The following is a 17007-nucleotide window of genomic DNA, read 5'->3' as shown; positions in this document are numbered from 1 at the left end:
CCAGACAACGGGGAGCGGGGGAAGGGGAAGGGAAAAGAAAGAAAGGAAAAATCTTAAAAAAATAAAATAAAAAGTGTTACAACGTGATGCACCCCGAGACCCCCAGCCCCCTCACCCCTCGAGGACCCGCGATGCCCACTCACCGGCGCTTTCGCTTTCCGCTTTGAGACTGCTCCGGCCGCTGAGGCTGCCGCTTCGGCTGTAGAGCCCCCGGGCTGGGCGGCTCAGGAAGGGGGCGCGGCTGTCGGGGACCCCCGCCGAAGGTGAGGGGTTCCAGGGGATGGTCTCTGGGAGGTCCCTGCAGCCCACCACACGCACTTCCAGGGTCCCTGCACGAGAGGCAGGCTCAGCAGCAGCGGGGAGGACGCAGGTGGAGTGGGGGCGCCCGGAGGTGACCAGCGTGCAAGGCAGTCACTGGGGAGGGCCAGCCGGGGGAGGCCTGGGATCTGAGGCCGGGACGGCTGTGCCCAGGCGTGGGGAAAACGGGACAAGAGATCTGGGAGATCTGGGAAAGGCCGGGGAAGGGGAGGGATCCGGACGCTGTGTTTGAGGTTCCGGGCAGAAGCTGGGGCTCCAGGCAAGGGGGAGCAGCAAAGGGCTGGGAGCACCCAGGGTGGGATTCGACAGCCTGGTCTGGGGGGTCTGAGGATGGGGCTGGGGGCTTGGGGTCTCAGAGGTTCAGGGTTCGGCAGGTCTGGCTGGAGTTCGCGGGGTGGGTTTGGGCTGGGGGACTGGGGTGACCGAGAGCTGGCGTGGGGTGGGGCGTGGGCAGGAGGTCCCGGGTGCACGGGGCTGTGCAGCCTGAAGAAATGGGTCCAGCACTAGCGAGGTGCTGTAGGAGGGGCATGGGGGGGAGTGGGTGGGGGGAAACCACAGCTGGGGAGAGTGGAGGTCTGGGGCCGGGGATCGGGGCCTCCAGGACCGGGGGTCCCGGGGCTACGGGCTCACCTGTGAGCGGCGCGGGCTTGCACAGGGTGCTGTAATGCGTGGCGGGGAAGGGCCCGGCCAGAAGGGCGCTGAAGGCGGGGGAGGAGGCGGCGGCCAGCTCCTCGCGCAGCAGCCGCCCCTTGGGGTGGTCGGCGGGCAGCTCCCCGAGCCTGCGCTCCAGGGACTCCCGCAGCAGCCCCAGCTTCTGGTTGGACTCGGTCAGCTTCTCCTGGGCCTGGGGCGGGAGTGGGAGGGGTGGGGTTGGGGTGGGGGCAGCCTGGGGGCGGGGCCTGGGGAGGGGCACTGGACGGCCCGCCCCCCAACAGGCTCAGGCCCCGCCCCAGTTCCACCCTGGGCTCCTCCCTGGAGGCCTGGGCTCCACACACCTTGGTCCCACTTTGGGGCTTCCCCCAAACCTCGCCCCTCGCCGAGGGGCTGCCCCACCTTCTTGGGGGTCCTGCTTCACCTAGGAACTCCTCTGTCAAGGCTCCACCCCTCACCGAGTCCTCGCCCGGCTCTATTGCTTGCTGGGGTCTTGCCAGAGGCACACAGACCCGCCTCACCAAGGCCCCGCCTCCCAAGGCCCCGCCCCGGCAAGGCCCCGCCCCCTCGAGGCTCCTCCCCCTCGAGGCCCTGTCCGTGAGGCCCCGCCCACAACGGCTCCTTTCCCTCGGGGCCCCACCCCTAATGAGGCTCCTCCTCCTCAAGGTCCTGTCCCAGTGAGGCCTCGCCCACAGCAGCTCCTCCCCTTGAGAGGCTCCTCCCCCTCGAGGCCCTGTCCCAGTGAGGCCCCGCCCACAATGGCCCCTCCTCCTTGGGGCCCCACCCCTAAGGAGGCTCCTCCCCCTCAAGGCCCTGTCCCAGTGAGGTCCCGCCCACAGCAGCTCCTCCCCTCGAGGCCCCGCCCCTACAAGCTTCCCCTAGATGCCCTGCCCTTAGTGAGGTTCCTCCTTCAAGGCCCTGTCCCAGGGAGGCTCCGCCCACAGCAGCTCCTCCCCTCGAGGCCCCGCCCCTAATGAGGCTCCTTCCCTCAAGACCTTGTCCAGTGAGGCCCTGCCCCTACAAGGGTCCCCTAGATACCCCGCCCCCACTGAGGCCCCACCCCACAGGAGTCCCCTAGATGACCCACCCCTGGCAAGGCTCCTCCCCTCTCACCCACTGCCTCTCCTCCCAGCCCCGCCCCCGAGGCCCCGCCCCCACAGGGTTCCCCTAGATGCCTTGCCCCTGGCAAGGCTCCTCCCCTCTCACCCCACTGGGGCTCCTCCCAGCCCCGCCCCCGGTGAGGCCCCGCTCCCACAAGGTTCCCCTAGATGCCCCGCCCCTAACAAGGCTCCTCCCCTCTCGCCCCGCTGCGGCTCCTCCCGGCCCCGCCCCCGCCGAGGCCCCGCCCCCGCCGAGGCCCCGCCCCCACAAGGTTCCCCTAGACGTCCCGCCCCTAACAAGGCTCCTCCCCTCTCGCCCCGCTGCGGCTCCTCCCGGCCCCGCCCCCGCCGAGGCCCCGCCCCCGCCGAGGCCCCGCCCCTCACCTCGCTGACGGCCCTGCGGTCGGGGGCCTTGGCAGCGCTGAGCAGGCGCAGCACGTTCTTGGCGCCCTCGGCCACGGCGTGCTCCACGCGGAAGTGGTGCCGCAGCTCCTCGATGCGCAGCTCCACAGCCCCCAGGTCTGGGGCCCCTGCGGGCACCCGGGGCAGTGAGGCGCCTGGGTCCAACCCCCACCAGCCAGGACCCAGACCCGGCCGTGGGCAGCCCGCCCAGCACTGGGGGCACCTCGCGCCTCCGGGGGAGGGGCGCAGTGACACAGTGACGCTGCCATCGCCCACCATCAGGGTCCCACCCCCCACCGGCGGTGTCACAGGGACAGGCTCGGGCACATCATGGCGCCGCACGGAGGTCCCCACTCACAGGCACACGCTGGCTTCTTGGGTGTTGCCCCAAACCAGGCACACTGTCGCCCACATATGCGGGGGCGCAGCCACACTGTCACACGGCGCTCACATGCTTCACCCAGGACGGTCCCCGTGCGGCAGTCACACTGCCACCCAGAAGCAGAGATGCCCGTGGGCGGGTGGGCAGCCTCAGGGGCGCAGCCACACACAGGTGCCGCCAGCAGAGGGGTGCTGGCACACACAGTGTCACTCGGCCACCCGGAGGGACACCGGGGCATGAGCATCTTAACACCCACAGACACACAGCAAAATGAGCACCCTGTCACCCACAGCGACAAGGCGACTTGAGCACCGTCACCCACAGGAACAAGGTGACAGGAGCACCCTGTCACCCACAGGGACACAGCACCTGAGCACCGTCACTAGATGGGACACAGTGCCTGAGTACCCTGTCACCCACGGGGACACAGTGACACAAGCACCCTGTCACCCACAGGGACATGGCGACTTGAGCACTCTGTCACCTGCAGGAACAAGGTGACAGGAGCACCCTGTCACCCACAGGGACACAGTACCTGAGCACCCTGTCACCCATGGGGACACAGCGACACGAACACCCTGCCACCCACAAAAACACGGTGACACGAGCACTGTCACCCACAGGGACAAGATGACATGAGTACTCTGCCACCCATGGAGACAAGGTGACACAGGTACCCTGTCACCCACAGGGACACAGCGACATGGGCACCCTGTCACCCACAGGGACAAGGTGACACGAGTACCCTGTCACCCACAAGGACAAGGTGACACGAGCACCGTCACCCACAGGGACAAGGCGACCTGAGCACTCTGTCACCTACAGGAAAAGGTTACAGGAGCACCCTCTCACCCACAGGGACACAGCACCTGAGCACCCTGTCACTAGATGGGACACAGCACCTGAGCACCCTGTCACCCACGGGGACACAGTGACACAGGCACCCTGTCACCCACAGGGACAAGGCGACACGGGCACCCTGTCACCCACAGGGACACGGCGACACGGGCACCCTGTCACCCACAGGGACAAGGTGACATGAGCACCCTGTCACCCACAGGGACAAGGTGACATGAGCACCCTGTCACCCACAGGGACACAGCACCTGAGCACCCTGTCACCCATGGGGAAAGAGCAACACAGGCACCCTGCCACCCACAGGGACAAGGTGACACGGGCACCCTGTCACCCACAGGGACACGGGGACACAAGCACCCTGTCACCCACAGGGACAATGTGACATGAGCACCCTGTCACTCGATGGGACGCAGCACCTGAGTACCATGTCACCCACGGGGACACAGTGACACGAGTACCTTGTCACCCACAGGGACAAGGTGACATGGGCACCCTGTCACCCACAGGGACACGGGGACGCAAGCACCCTGTCACCCACAGGGACAATGTGACATGAGCACCCTGTCACTCGATGGGACGCAGCACCTGAGTACCATGTCACCCACGGGGACACAGTGACACGAGTACCTTGTCACCCACAGGGACAAGGCGACACGGGCACCCTGTCACCCACAGGGACACGGCAACATGAGCACCGTGTCACCCACGGAGACAAGGTGACACGAGCACCCTATCAGTTGATGGGACACAGCACCTGAGCACCCTGTCACCCACAGGGACACAGCAACACAGGCACCTTGTCGCCCACGGGTAAGCAGCGACATGAACACCCTGTCCCTCACCAGTAGCTAGTGACAGAGCAGCACCTTATCACCCACAGGCACAGCAAGCCCCGCTCTCTGCCGCCAGCGCAGGGCGCTCTCTGGCGTCCGTCTCCCTGGATATGTCATCCCACCGACATATCCCTGCCGCCCCCAGGCACAAGGTCACATCACAGAGGCAAAAGGTCCCCGTCACAAGGAGGAAACGCCCTTACGCCCAGGCGCAGGGTCAGGAAAAGGGGCTCAGTCCCCCTGTCTCCAAACCCTACCTGGGGAGAATCCCAAGGGACACCTGCTCTGCCACAGGGGCAGGCAACGAGCTGCCCCTCCGCGGCCACAGAGGCTCAGTGTCCCCCGCAGCTCAGCGTCCCAATGCCACGGGACGAAGTCACAAGGACACGGCCGGAGGCCGACGCCAGACTCGGCCGGTCACCGGCCGGCAGAGGGATGGGCACGAGGACAGGCCACCGCCACGGCATGAGGTCGTCGTCACACTGCCCCACGGCCGTGAGGTCCTCCACGACCCAGACGGACGCCTGGTCCCTGGTCAGCCTCGCCCACAGGTGCGTGGCTCTCACCTGGACGCGCACGTGCACAGAGGCCCACGAGCTCCGGTGTTCCAGCCGCGCCATAGCCCCCGGCCCTGCGACGGCCACACCATCGCCATGGTTATGACATCACCCGGAGGCCGGGGGACACGATCGGACTGTCCCACGCAAAGCCTGGGGCGCCCACGGATATTGGCAGCACATGGACACCCCCGAGACGTACCTACGTTGCCATCGTAGCTAGAGTCCCACGCGCGTACAAACCGTCACGCGCCGTGACACTGGCACAGGCGTCGTCCCCCATCCACGAGACGCTCTCGCATCTTGGAGTGCCCAGTTTTGGGAGATGCCCTCCCACGGTCAAACGCGCACGTGCATCACCGGCTGCACTGGGCACCCCCAAAAATGACAGGCTCGAGTTCTCACTCCCGCGGACGGGACTTTCTTTGGAAATTGGATCTTTGATGAAATTGGTGATTTGTTAGGACAAGACTGAACGTGGGCCTCATCCAAGACAACTGGTGTCCTTACAAGAAGGGGAGAACCTGACAGAGACCGACGGGCGGTGACGGCCACACGGTGGCGGAGGCAGAGAAGAGAGCAATGCCAACGAGCGCGACTGGAAGTGGCAAGAAGAGATCTTTCCTTCCGGGGGTTCCAGTGAGCACCTTGATTTGGGACGTGCCTCCAGAACTGGGAGGCGACAGACTTCTGTCGTAAGGCACCGGTGCGCGGTCTTTTGTCCCAGGAAGTTAGGACAATGCATGCACCTGCCGTGGACACCGACTCATGCTCTCGGGGCCACCAAGAAGACAAGGCAACCACCTACTCCTGGGTCAGCAAAAGCTTTTTCCCTAAAGGGCCAGACGAAAAATATGTTTGGCTTTGTAGGCCGCAGGGGATCTGTCGCAGCGACTCAACTTGATCCTTGTAGCCTGAAAGCCAGCGGGGTGATGAATGGGCATGGCTGCGTGCCAAGAAAACTTTATTACAGGGAAGGCGGCCTCGGCCCAGTGGTTAGGGCGTCCGCCTACCACATGGGAGGTCCACAGTTCAAACCCCGGGCCTCCTTGACCCGTGTGGAGCTGGCCCGTGCGCAGTGCTGATCCGCGCAAGGAGTGCCCTGCCAGGCAGGGGTGTCCCTGAGTAGGGGAGCCCCACATGGAAGGAGTGTGCCCCACAAGGAGAGCTGCCCAGTGCAAAAGAAAGTGAAGCCCGCCCAGGAATGGCGCCGCACACACGGAGAGCTGACACAAGATGACGCAACAAAAAGAAACACAGATTCCCGTGCCGCTGACAACAACAGAAGCAGACAAAGAAGAAGATGCAGCAAATAGACACAGAGAACAGACAACCGGGGTGGGGGGGAGGGGAGAGAAATAAATAAATAATAAATCTTTACCGAAAAAACAAACTTTAGCTGCAGGTGGGATTCAGCCCGCCAGCCACTGCCCACCCAGACTGGCCAGTTGAGTCTGACCCCAGCGTGGGACAAAATGGGCAGCGGGGGCCCAGAGGGGGCCAGGAATGGACGCAGGGCGGGACGCAGGGTGGGCTGGCCCAGGGTGCGGGGCTCACCTGGGGTGTCGTCGGGGGGCGCCTGGCTCTCCAGCTGGCCGGCCTGCAGGGCCCGGCGGAGCTGCATCCGGATGATGTTGATTTTTGTCTTACTGTCCTGCAGCATCTGCTGGGCCGTCAGCAGCAGCTTCCGGTCCTGGGGGCAGAGGCGGGCGTGAGGGGACGGCCGGGGCCCACCGGCCCTGCGTGCCCGCTACGCCGGGTGGAGCGTCCGCCTGTGCCCGGGGGCACGGAGAGCGCGCCCGGGGCTCAGCTGGCGCTCTGCGCCTACTGCCGCGTGATCCCGGGAAGCCTCTCTGGGCCGGTGGTTTCCACGGCCGCGGAGTGCAGGGTGTGGCCGTGCTGACCCCCGCCGGGGGGATCTGTGAGGGTCCGGTCTGTCGGCAGCCGTGTGGTTGTGTGTGAGAAGGTCTCGTCTGCGGGGTGGAGGGCCAGGGGTCTGTGGGAGGCTCCTGGGGTGTCTGGGAGCAGGTGCAGCCCGGGACCCCGTGTGTGCGCAAATGCTGGGAACCAACTGGGGATCTCTCCGTCCGCTCTGGACGGTGTTTGCCCCTGGATGAGCCCCTGCAAAACATGTATGTCTTGTCCGTGCATGTTCAACCGGGGGCCACGTCACCCCCAGAGGGGGGCATGTGTGAAACACTTTTGCTCTTTTTGTGTATAAAGCACAAATACATAACTTATTTGAGGGATTAAAGTTTAATGGGGGAAGCGGATGTGGCTCAACTGATAGAGCATCCGTCTACCAAATGGAGGGTCCAGGATTCAAACCCCGGGCCTCCTGACCCGTGTGGAGCTGGCCCATGCGCAGTGCTGATGCGCGCAAGGAGTGCCCTGCCACGCAGGGGTGTCCCCCGCGTAGGGGAGCCCCACGCTCAAGGAGTGCGCCCCTTAAGGAGAGCCACTCAGCGCAAGAGACAGGGCAGCCTGCCCAGGAATGGCCCCGCACACACGGAGAGCTGACACAACAAGATGACGCAACAGAAAGAAACACAGATTCCTGTGCCACGGAGGCAGACAAAAAAGCAGCAGCAAATAGACACAGAGAACAGACGACCGGGGTGCAGGGGAGGGAAGAGAAATAAATAAATAAATAAAATCTTAAAAAAAAAAAAAAGGGATGATGTTTTGATACATGTGACAATAGGGACGAATCCTGAAAACGTGATGCTCAGAGAAAAGAAGCCAAGCACGAAGGGCCACATACTATGTGACTCCATTTATGAGAAATGTCCAGCACAGGCAAATCCACAGAGGCAGACAGCCGGAGATGGTCGCCAGGGGTGGGGGGAGTGGGGGGTGGCATGGCATGGGTTCCTTTTGGGGTGATGAGAATGTTCTGGGCCTACGTAGAGGGTGAGAAAGTGCTTTAGCGCCCCTGAAGCGTGCGCTTTCATGTGGTCACAATCGTCAGTTTTATGATCTGTGTCTTCTACCACAAAAGGCATTTTTTGTGGGGCATAGTTATGAGGGAAAAGGGTCAAACTGGCTTCTGGGGCTGGGGAGGAGATGGTGAAAGAAAGATTGGGAAAGACCTCGTTTGTATTTCTTCAGCCACCCTGGGCGTCGGGCCCTTGGGCGCTGCCTGCTGGCCGGCTGGCTCTGAATGGCCGTGCTCAGGCCGGGGCCCAAAGCCCACACGCCCGCCGTGGGCTGGACCAGCTGGCCCCCAGGAGCGGGCCGCCAGGAAGCCCCGGCCCCGCGCGCGGCTCGGCTCTCAGAGTCGCGCTCAGGGAGCTTCCCTGGGGGCTGTAACGGACCCAGGGCAGCACGCAGGCAAATCCGCCCAGGCAGGCGGGCGCGCTGCTTGGTTCTAGCCGCGCGAAGTTCAGAACCAGGCGAGAGCACGCCCCAGCGGCGGGCATCCAGAGCGGGCGCGGGGGCTGACTATCATCTGCGCCGTATCTTCCTGCCGTTGCCCATGTCGCCGCGCTTCCCGTTTGCCCCGTTAGCCACCTGCCCCCCGGGTCTATCTCCAGGTCACCCTGTCAGCCCCTCGACCCCCAGGCTGGAGGCACCCAGCCTCCCTCGGGGGCAGCTGCACGTGGCCGTATGCATGAGCACATGTGGGGGTGCGCGCGCGTGTGGGGTGTGTGTGCACGTGTGCGTGTGCATGCAGGGTGTGTGTACGCAAGTGTGTGGTCGCATGCGTGAGCACGTGTGTGTGGGGGTGTGCGCGTGTGGGATGTGTGTGCATGCTGTGCATGCAAGTGTGTGGCCGTGTGCATGAGCGCATGTGTGTGGGTGTGCACGTATGTGGGGAGCGTGTGCGCGTGCAGGCTGTGCACGCAAAGTGTGTGGAGTGTGTGTAGAGCAGTGGATGTGCACACGTGGGCATGTGTGCATGTGCGTGAGCATGCAGTGTGTGCCCTGGGTGGTGGTGCATATAGGGTGTGTGCATGTGTGCATACAGGGTGCGCGCACGCAAGTGTGTGGCAGTGCGTGTAGAGCGTGTGGATGTGCACACGTGGGGCAAGTGTGCATGTGCGTGAGCATGCAGTGTGTGCACGTGTATGGCGGTGCAGGTAGGGCGTGTGAATATGTGGTTGTGCACACAAGAGCGTGGCGGTGCGTGTAGGGCATGTGGATGTGCACATGTGGGGCGTGTGTGCATGTGTGCATGTGTACATAGAGGGTGTGTGCACACAAGAGCGTGGCGGTGTGTTACGGTGTGTGGATATGTGTGGATGTGCACATGCGGGGTGTGTGTGCATGTGTGCATACAGGGTGTGTGCACACAAATGTGTGGGGGTGTGTGGGGCGTGTGTGCATGTGTGCATACAGGGTGTGTGCATACAAGTGTGTGGTGGTGCGTGTAGGGCGTGTGGATGTGTGGTTGTGCATGCATGTGGGGCGTGTGTGCATATAGGGTGTGTGCATACAAGTGCATGGCGGTGCGTGTAGGGCGTGTGGATGTGCATGCATGTGTGCATAAGAGGGTGTGTGCATACAAGTGCATGGCGATGTGTGTAGAGCATGTGGATGTGTGGATGTGCACGCGTGGGGCGTGTGTGCACGCACGTGCCCAGCGCGTGCGCGTGGCGGTGCGTGCGGGGTGAGGGCGCGGCAGAGCGTGTGAGCTGCGGGGCGCACGGGCGCGCGGCACCCACCTTGACGCTGCCGTTGCTGTAGGTCTGGATCATGTTCTCGGCCCCCTGCTTCACCTTCAGCTCGATGGCCAGCTGCTTCTCCAGGCCGGCCACGCGGCTCAGGCTGGTGGCCGAGCAGGCCGTGCCGCCCGCTCCCGGTGACAGGGGCGCATCTGGAGGGCGGAACGAGCACGTCACCCTGGGGCCTGGGCCCGGAAGCTTCCGCCCAAACCCCCCCACCCACGACCCAGCAAGTCTCCGGGCATGTGTGGGAGCCCCTGGCTGCTTGGGTGGGCCTGCGTGCACGGGTCAGTGCAGGGGTGAGGTCGCCCGTGAATCACAGGCCCCAGTGGGTGTCTAGTGCTCGGGCGACCATGAGCTGTCAGGGTGCAGGGCGATCGTGAGACCCCAGCTGTCGAGGCGGCCCCACGTGCCCAGTGATGCCAATACAACTACAAGTCGGGACTTCTGGGTGCCGGCATGTCTGTGCCGGAATCCCGGGCACAGCCGAGCGTGCGTGCCTCCCGGTGCTGGCGGCACCGGGGGTCTCTGGAGACTGGTGTGGCTGGGGCGGGGGCTCCAGGTGCAGGGGCGACCGCAGGAGATCGGGGGGTGCTGGCTGCCCCCCTCCTCTGTGCCTCTGAGCACTGGCAGGCCCGCAGCGGGCTCCGGGACTCGGCCAGCCCTTGTGTTGGGAGGGGCCGGTGTGGGTGACGCCGCGCCTTTGGGGGCTGTCTGGCTGTCGGGCAGGGCTCCGGCTGTGGGTGAGATCGTGAGGCGGTTGGGGCTGGGGAGCTGTGTCACTGGGGTTAGCGTGACCACGGGTGAGTCTTTGTTGGTGGGACTGTGAGAGGATCTTTTGGTGTTTTCTGGGTGCAGGTGTGATTGTGTGGGTCTCTTTGGAGGACAGAGCTGGTGTTGCACGCCTGAGTGTGGGTGTGACTGTGTGTCTGAGGGATATGGAGCTGATGTTGCACATCTGGGTGTGGGTGAAACCGCGTGTCTCTCAGGGACAGGGAGCTGATGTTGCACATCTGGGTGTGGGTGTGACCACATGTGCCTCTGAGGGACACAGCTGGTGTTGCACGCCTGCGTGCTGGTGTGACTGCGTGTGTCTCTCAGGGGGACGCAGAGCAGGTGCTGCACATCTGGGTGTGGGTGTGACTGTGTGTCTCTCTGGGGGACATGGAGCCAGTGTTGCATGCCTCGGTGTGGGTGTGACCGTGTCTCTCTCGGGGACATGGAGCTGGTGTTGCACCCCTGGGTGTGGGTATGACCGTGTGTGTCTCTCTGAGGGACATGGAGCCGTTGTTGCACATCTGAGTGTGGGTGTGACCATGAGTACCTCTCTTAGGAACACAGAGCTGGTGTTGCATATCTGGGTGCTGATGTGACTGCGTTTGTCTCTCTCAGGGACGTAGAGCTGGTGCTGCACGCCTGCGTGCGGTGTAACTGCGTGTGTCTCTTAGGGGGACATAGAGATGGCATTGCACGTCTGGTGCTGGTGTGACTGTGTGTCTCTCTGGGGGACACAGAGCGGGCACTCCACATCTGGGTACCAGTGTGACCGTGTGTCTCTCCGGGGCACGCGGGGCTGGCACTGAACTTCTGGGTGTGGGTGTGACTGTGTGTGTCTCTCTTGGGGACGTAGAGCTGGCGCTGCACATCTGCGTGCTGGTGTGACTGTGTGAGTCTCTCTGGGGGACACAGAGCGGGCACTGCATGTCTGGGTGTGCAAGTGACCGTGTGTCTTTCTGAGGGACGTGGAGCTAGCGATGCACATCTGGGTGCGGGTGTGACTGCGTGTGTCTCTCTGAGGGACGTGGAGTGGGCGCTGCATGGGTGCTGGTGTGACCGTGTGCCTCTCCAGGGGACACAGAGCGGGCACTGCAGGTCTGGGTGCTGGTGTGACTGTGTGTGTCTCCCCGGGGGACACAGAGCCGGCGTTGCACATCTGGGTGCTGGTGTGACCGTGAGTCTCTCCGGGGGACGTGGGGCCGGCGCTGCGCGCCTGGGTGCCGCCGTGACCGTGTGTCTCTCCGGGGGACGTGGGGCCGGCGCTGCACGCCTGGGTGCCGCCGTGACCGTGTGTCTCTCCGGGGGACGTGGGGCCGGCGCTGCACGCCTGGGTGCCGCCGTGACCGTGTGTCTCTCCGGGGGACGTGGGGCCGGCGCTGCACGCCTGGGTGCCGCCGTGACCGTGTGTCTCTCCGGGGGACGTGGGGCCGGCGCTGCACGCCTGGGTGCCGCCGTGACCGTGTGTCTCTCCGGGGGACGTGGGGCCGGCGCTGCACGCCTGGGTGCCGCCGTGACCGTGTGTCTCTCCGGGGGACGTGGGGCCGGCGCTGCGCGCCTGGGTGCCGCTGTGACCGTGTGTCTCTCCGGGGGACGTGGGGCCGGCGCTGCGCGCCTGGGTGCGGGCCTGGCTGTGAGGGAGCCGCGCCCCCACCCCCGGGGCCCGCAGCTCACCCGGGGCGGCCGCAGGGTCCGGCAGCACGACGTGCGCGTGCAGCTCCTGCAGCTGCTGGTGCAGCAGCTCGAGGCGGCGCGCGGAGCCGCGCAGCAGCACCTCCACGGGCCCGAGGCTGCGGCCCAGGTCGGTGGTGGCGCGCCGCAGGTTCTCGGCGCCCTCCTTCAGCTTCAGCTCCTTGCGGATCTCCCGCCGCAGCCGCTCCCGCTCCAGCTCCAGCTGCTGCTGCACCCCGGGCGCCGCCAGGTCCGCGCCCGCCAGGCCCAGCTGCTCCAGCAGGGACCCGCTGTGCGGCTCGCTCTGCGGGGGACGGGGCAGGGTCAGGGGGGCCGGGAGGACCCCGGAACCGGGAGGCCAGGGCAGGGCCCCGTCTTCCCGGGCTAGGGGCCCTGTTTCCCTTCATCGGGCAGCGGGACTCGGGGAGAGGCCCCAGCACCCGGCATTGACGCCCCAAAGCAGCAAGTGCCAAGGGCAGTCCCATCTCCCCACAGCTGTCCCCCACAACTAGGAGGTCCCGAGAGCAGGCCCCGCGTCCCCGCAGCTGTCCCCCCCAACTAGGAGGTCCCGAGAGCAGGCCCCGTCTTCCCGCAGTTGTCTCCCCAAACCAGGAAGTGCGAGAACCGGCCCCTCTCCCCCACACGCCCCACCCGTCTTCTACAACCAGGACCCTAAAGAGCAAAGCCGCCTCCCTCCTCCAGGTCCAGGCCTGGCGCCCCAAAGGGCCCCCCGTATTTCCTTCCTCCGAGACGCCGCTGAGCCCGCAGCCCCGTCCCGTCCCCTGTGCAGCTCGGTGCTGCGGCAGCAGGCACGCCCCCCCCACCCCGGCCTGTCCTTCTTGGGGCCTCCTGCGCCAGCCCCCCCGGGGACCCCGGCCCCCACCTCCTGGTCGGAAGGGGGCTCGGCCTCCGCCATCCTAGGTGCAAGGTGAGGACCCCGCCCTCTTCCTGAGCCTCGGCCCGCCACTTCCTCTTTCCTGCGCGCTCCCAGCAGGCCCCGCGGCGTGCGGCTCGCTCAGGGCATCTGGGGACCTGCCTCCTGACCCCTCCTCCAGGGCCCGGCCCGCTTCCCCCAGGCACCCCGGGGGACACGTGCGGGCACACGCCCACGCCGCTGGTGGGTGCGGGACGAATCGGCTTCCGTGAGCAGACACGGGCTCCCGGGACATGGGTGGGCGCACGAACATGGGCTCACACGTGTGTGCAGTCTCATCTCTAAGGGCGTGTGCACAGAACACTGACCCATGGTTGTGTGCATGGAACACACGTGTGCAGTCTCATCTCTAAGGGCGTGTGCACAGAACACTGACCCATGGTTGTGCATGGAGCACACGTGTGTGCAGTCTCATCTCTAAGGGCGTGTGCACAGAACACTGACCCATGGTTGTGCATGGAGCACACGTGTGTGCAGTCTCATCTCTAAGGGCGTGTGCACAGAACACTGACCCATGGTTGTGCATGGAGCACACGTGTGTGCAGTCTCATCTCTAAGGGCGTGTGCACAGAACACTGACCCATGGTTGTGCATGGAGCACACGTGTGTGCAGTCTCATCTCTAAGGGCGTGTGCACGGAACACTGACCCATGGTTGTGCATGGAGCACACGTGTGTGCAGTCTCATCTCTAAGGGCGTGTGCACGGAACACTGACCCATGGTTGTGCATGGAGCACACGTGTGTGCAGTCTCATCTCTAAGGTCGTGTGCACGGAACACTGACCCATGGTTGTGCATGGAGCACACGTGTGTGCAGTCTCATCTCTAAGGTCGTGTGCACGGAACACTGACCCATGGTTGTGCATGGAGCACACGTGTGTGCAGCCTCATCTCTAAGGTCGTGTGCACGGAACACTGACCCATGGTTGTGCATGGAGCACACGTGTGCAGTCTCATCTCTAAGGGCGTGTGCACAGAACACTGACCCATGGTTGTGCATGGAGCACACGTGTGTGCAGCCTCATCTCTAAGGGCGTGTGCACGGAACACTGACCCATGGTTGTGCATGGAGCACACGTGTGTGCAGCCTCATCTCTAAGGGCGTGTGCACGGAACACTGACCCATGGTTGTGCATGGAGCACACGTGTGTGCAGCCTCATCTCTAAGGGCGTGTGCACGGAACACTGACCCATGGTTGTGCATGGAGCACACGTGTGTGCAGTCTCATCTCTAAGGGCGTGTGCACGGAACACTGACCCATGGTTGTGCATGGAGCACACGTGTGTGCAGTCTCATCTCTAAGGGCGTGTGCACGGAACACTGACCCATGGTTGTGCATGGAGCACACGTGTGTGCAGCCTCATCTCTAAGGTCGTGTGCACAGAACACTGACCCATGGTTGTGCATGGAGCACACGTGTGTGCAGCCTCATCTCTAAGGTCGTGTGCACAGAACACTGACCCATGGTTGTGCATGGAGCACACGTGTGTGCAGCCTCATCTCTAAGGGCGTGTGCACAGAACACTGACCCATGGTTGTGCATGGAGCACACGTGTGTGCAGTCTCATCTCTAAGGGTGTGTGCTCGGAACACACACATGTGTGCAATCTCATCTCTAAGAGTGTATGCACAGAACACACGTGTGTGCAGTCTCATCTCTAAGGGTGTGTGCACAGAACACACGTGTGTGCAGTCTCATCTCTAAGGGCATGTGCATGGAACACCGGCCCATGGTTGTGTGCACAGAACACACTCACACGTGTGTACAATCTCATCTCTAAGGGTGTGTGCATGGAACACTGACCTATTGTGGACACAGAACACACACGTGTGTGCAGTCTCATCTCTAAGGGCGTGTGCACAGAACACTGACGCATGGTTGTGTGCACAGAACACACTCACACGTGTGTGCAGTCTCATCTCTAAGGGTGTGTGCATGAAACACTGACCTATGGTTGTATGCACAGAACACACATGTGTGCAGTCTCATATCTAAGAGTGTGCACACAGAACACACTCACACGTGTACAATCTTATATCTAAAGGTATGTGTGCACACACGTGTGCAGTCTCATCTCTCAGGGTGTGTGCATGAAACACTGACCTATGGTTGAGTGCACAGAACACACGTGTGCAATCTCATATCTAAGGGTGTGTGCACGGAACACAGGCTCACACTTGTGCACAGCCTCACCCCCACAGCTGTGTGCACAGAACACAGGCCCATGTGCTTGCACACCCACCTCCACGGGTGTGTGCAGGGAACAGACTCGTGCCTATGGACGCGCTCTCCCACCTATGGATATTCACACGGAACAAAGATTTCACGTGTGTGTGCACTCCATGCCCACCCCCAGGTGTACTTGCACACACGTGCCCAAGAGCACGCCTGTGGGCCCATCAAACCTGTAAAATACACGCTCCCGTGGGCACCCGTGGCTGCCCACGCTCCCACAGGCCTGCAGCCCTGCTGACACCCGTGTGTGTCCCCACGGCCAGATGCGCCTGCCGGCCCCGTGTCACCGACTTCCCCTTTGGGGACAACACGGCAAGCGCTGCAGGGGTGAGGCCCTCTTCCTGCGGCTCAGGCCGCCCCAACTTCCTGTTACTCCCAGGCCAGCCAGCCCAGACTGCCGACCACAGCTCAGAGGCCGGCGGGGCCGCCCTGAGGCCGACACGGCGAGGGGACGGCGCTGGGGGGGGCTGGGGCGAGGGTTCCCCAAAACGAGCAGCCTGCAAACCGCTGGCCGAGCACATGCTAATGGTCAAGTCTGCTCATTCCTGATAACGGTTCCTGGACGCTTCTCCCAGGCCGACCAACACCATCCCCCAAGGCGGGTGCTGTGATCACCCCACTTTCCAGAGGAGGAAACTGAGGCCCGGGGGGGTGGGGTGGGCATTCACATAACTTGCTCCGGGGTCCCACAGCCAGCCGGAGGCAGTGTCCCATGGACATCACCTCCGCTGGCCGTGCTCCCGCCTGCTGCACCCGGCACCCATTTCACAGACGAGGAAAGCCATCGTCCTCAGCTTTTCCACAGCCTGGAGGGTGCTGACCCCCGGGAGGGCTGACCGCGGGCCGAGAGGTCCCCCCCACTCCTCCTGCCCGCTCACTCTAACCCTCAGCAGGCGGGGAAACTGAGGCTCAGAGAGGTTAAAGCAGCACTTCGCCATGCGGCCGGGGCATTCGGCAACGTCTAAAAGCCAGTTTGGGTGACCACGGCTGGGAGGTGGGGAAGTAGAGGCTCAGACTCCCACAGCGCCCGGGAAGGGCGCTGCTCCCCGATACAGAGTGACCCGGCTCCAGAGGCCAGAGGTCAACCCTGGATTCATTAGTGGGGGGAAGACTGGGTTTAGCCCCCCCCCCCCGTTCCCACCACACACCAAAATAAGTTCCCGGAGGGTTAGGCGGCCTAAACGGGGCCGAAGCCCCCGCTTCTGGGATTCTCCCTGGCCACTGGGTTTGTGCGTTTAAACGCGAGCCGCGGCAGCACACGGCTGCAGGAAGTCAGGTAATTATGGGATGCAGAGTCTCCCGGGGGTCCACGAGAGCCACCTGACCTGGAGGCTCTAAATCAGGGTGATGATTCGTGCGGCCAGAGGCAGTTGGGGTCGTGGGGAGAGCCACTAGTATTTAGTGGTGGGGGGAGGGCAGGGCAGGCTGAATGGCCCCCGCCACAGAGCAGCCGCCCCGGGGGGCTGAGCTCCGGCCTGGTAACCGTCTCTCCCCACCAGGACCCCCGTTCTGAGCCCCGCTTTCCCCACGGCGGGGCCGAGGCTAGGAACGGCCGAGACGCAGGCAAGTGGCGGTGCTGGGGTTTCCGCCCAAGGCTCGCTGGATACTGCCCCCCTCCCAAGC

General features: G+C 63.9%; 1 protein-coding gene across 3 annotated transcripts in view; it reads right to left on the bottom strand.

Annotated features, from left to right (window-relative positions):
* PKN1 (protein kinase N1) overlaps positions 1-17007 on the bottom strand; it is a 44364-nt gene that overhangs the window by 13975 nt on the left and 13382 nt on the right. For 2 of the 3 annotated variants that reach the window (XM_071212764.1, XM_058290295.2), the window contains 6 exons: positions 12217-12517; positions 9769-9920; positions 6659-6794; positions 2454-2599; positions 949-1162; positions 144-329 (listed from right to left, as the gene is read on the bottom strand). In XM_071212764.1, the coding sequence (XP_071068865.1) occupies positions 144-329; positions 949-1162; positions 2454-2599; positions 6659-6794; positions 9769-9801 (715 nt within the window). In that variant the 5' untranslated portion in view covers positions 9802-9920; positions 12217-12517. Of the gene's footprint in view, positions 1-143; positions 330-948; positions 1163-2453; positions 2600-6658; positions 6795-9768; positions 9921-12216; positions 12518-13096; positions 13145-17007 lie in introns of those variants that run through there. The other variant, XM_058290294.2, reaches the window with a different exon arrangement.

The sequence above is a fragment of the Dasypus novemcinctus genome, chromosome 30 (genome assembly GCF_030445035.2).
Source record: "Dasypus novemcinctus isolate mDasNov1 chromosome 30, mDasNov1.1.hap2, whole genome shotgun sequence".
NCBI lineage: Eukaryota > Metazoa > Chordata > Mammalia > Cingulata > Dasypodidae > Dasypus > Dasypus novemcinctus.
This window is presented reverse-complemented; position numbering and strand designations above follow the sequence as displayed.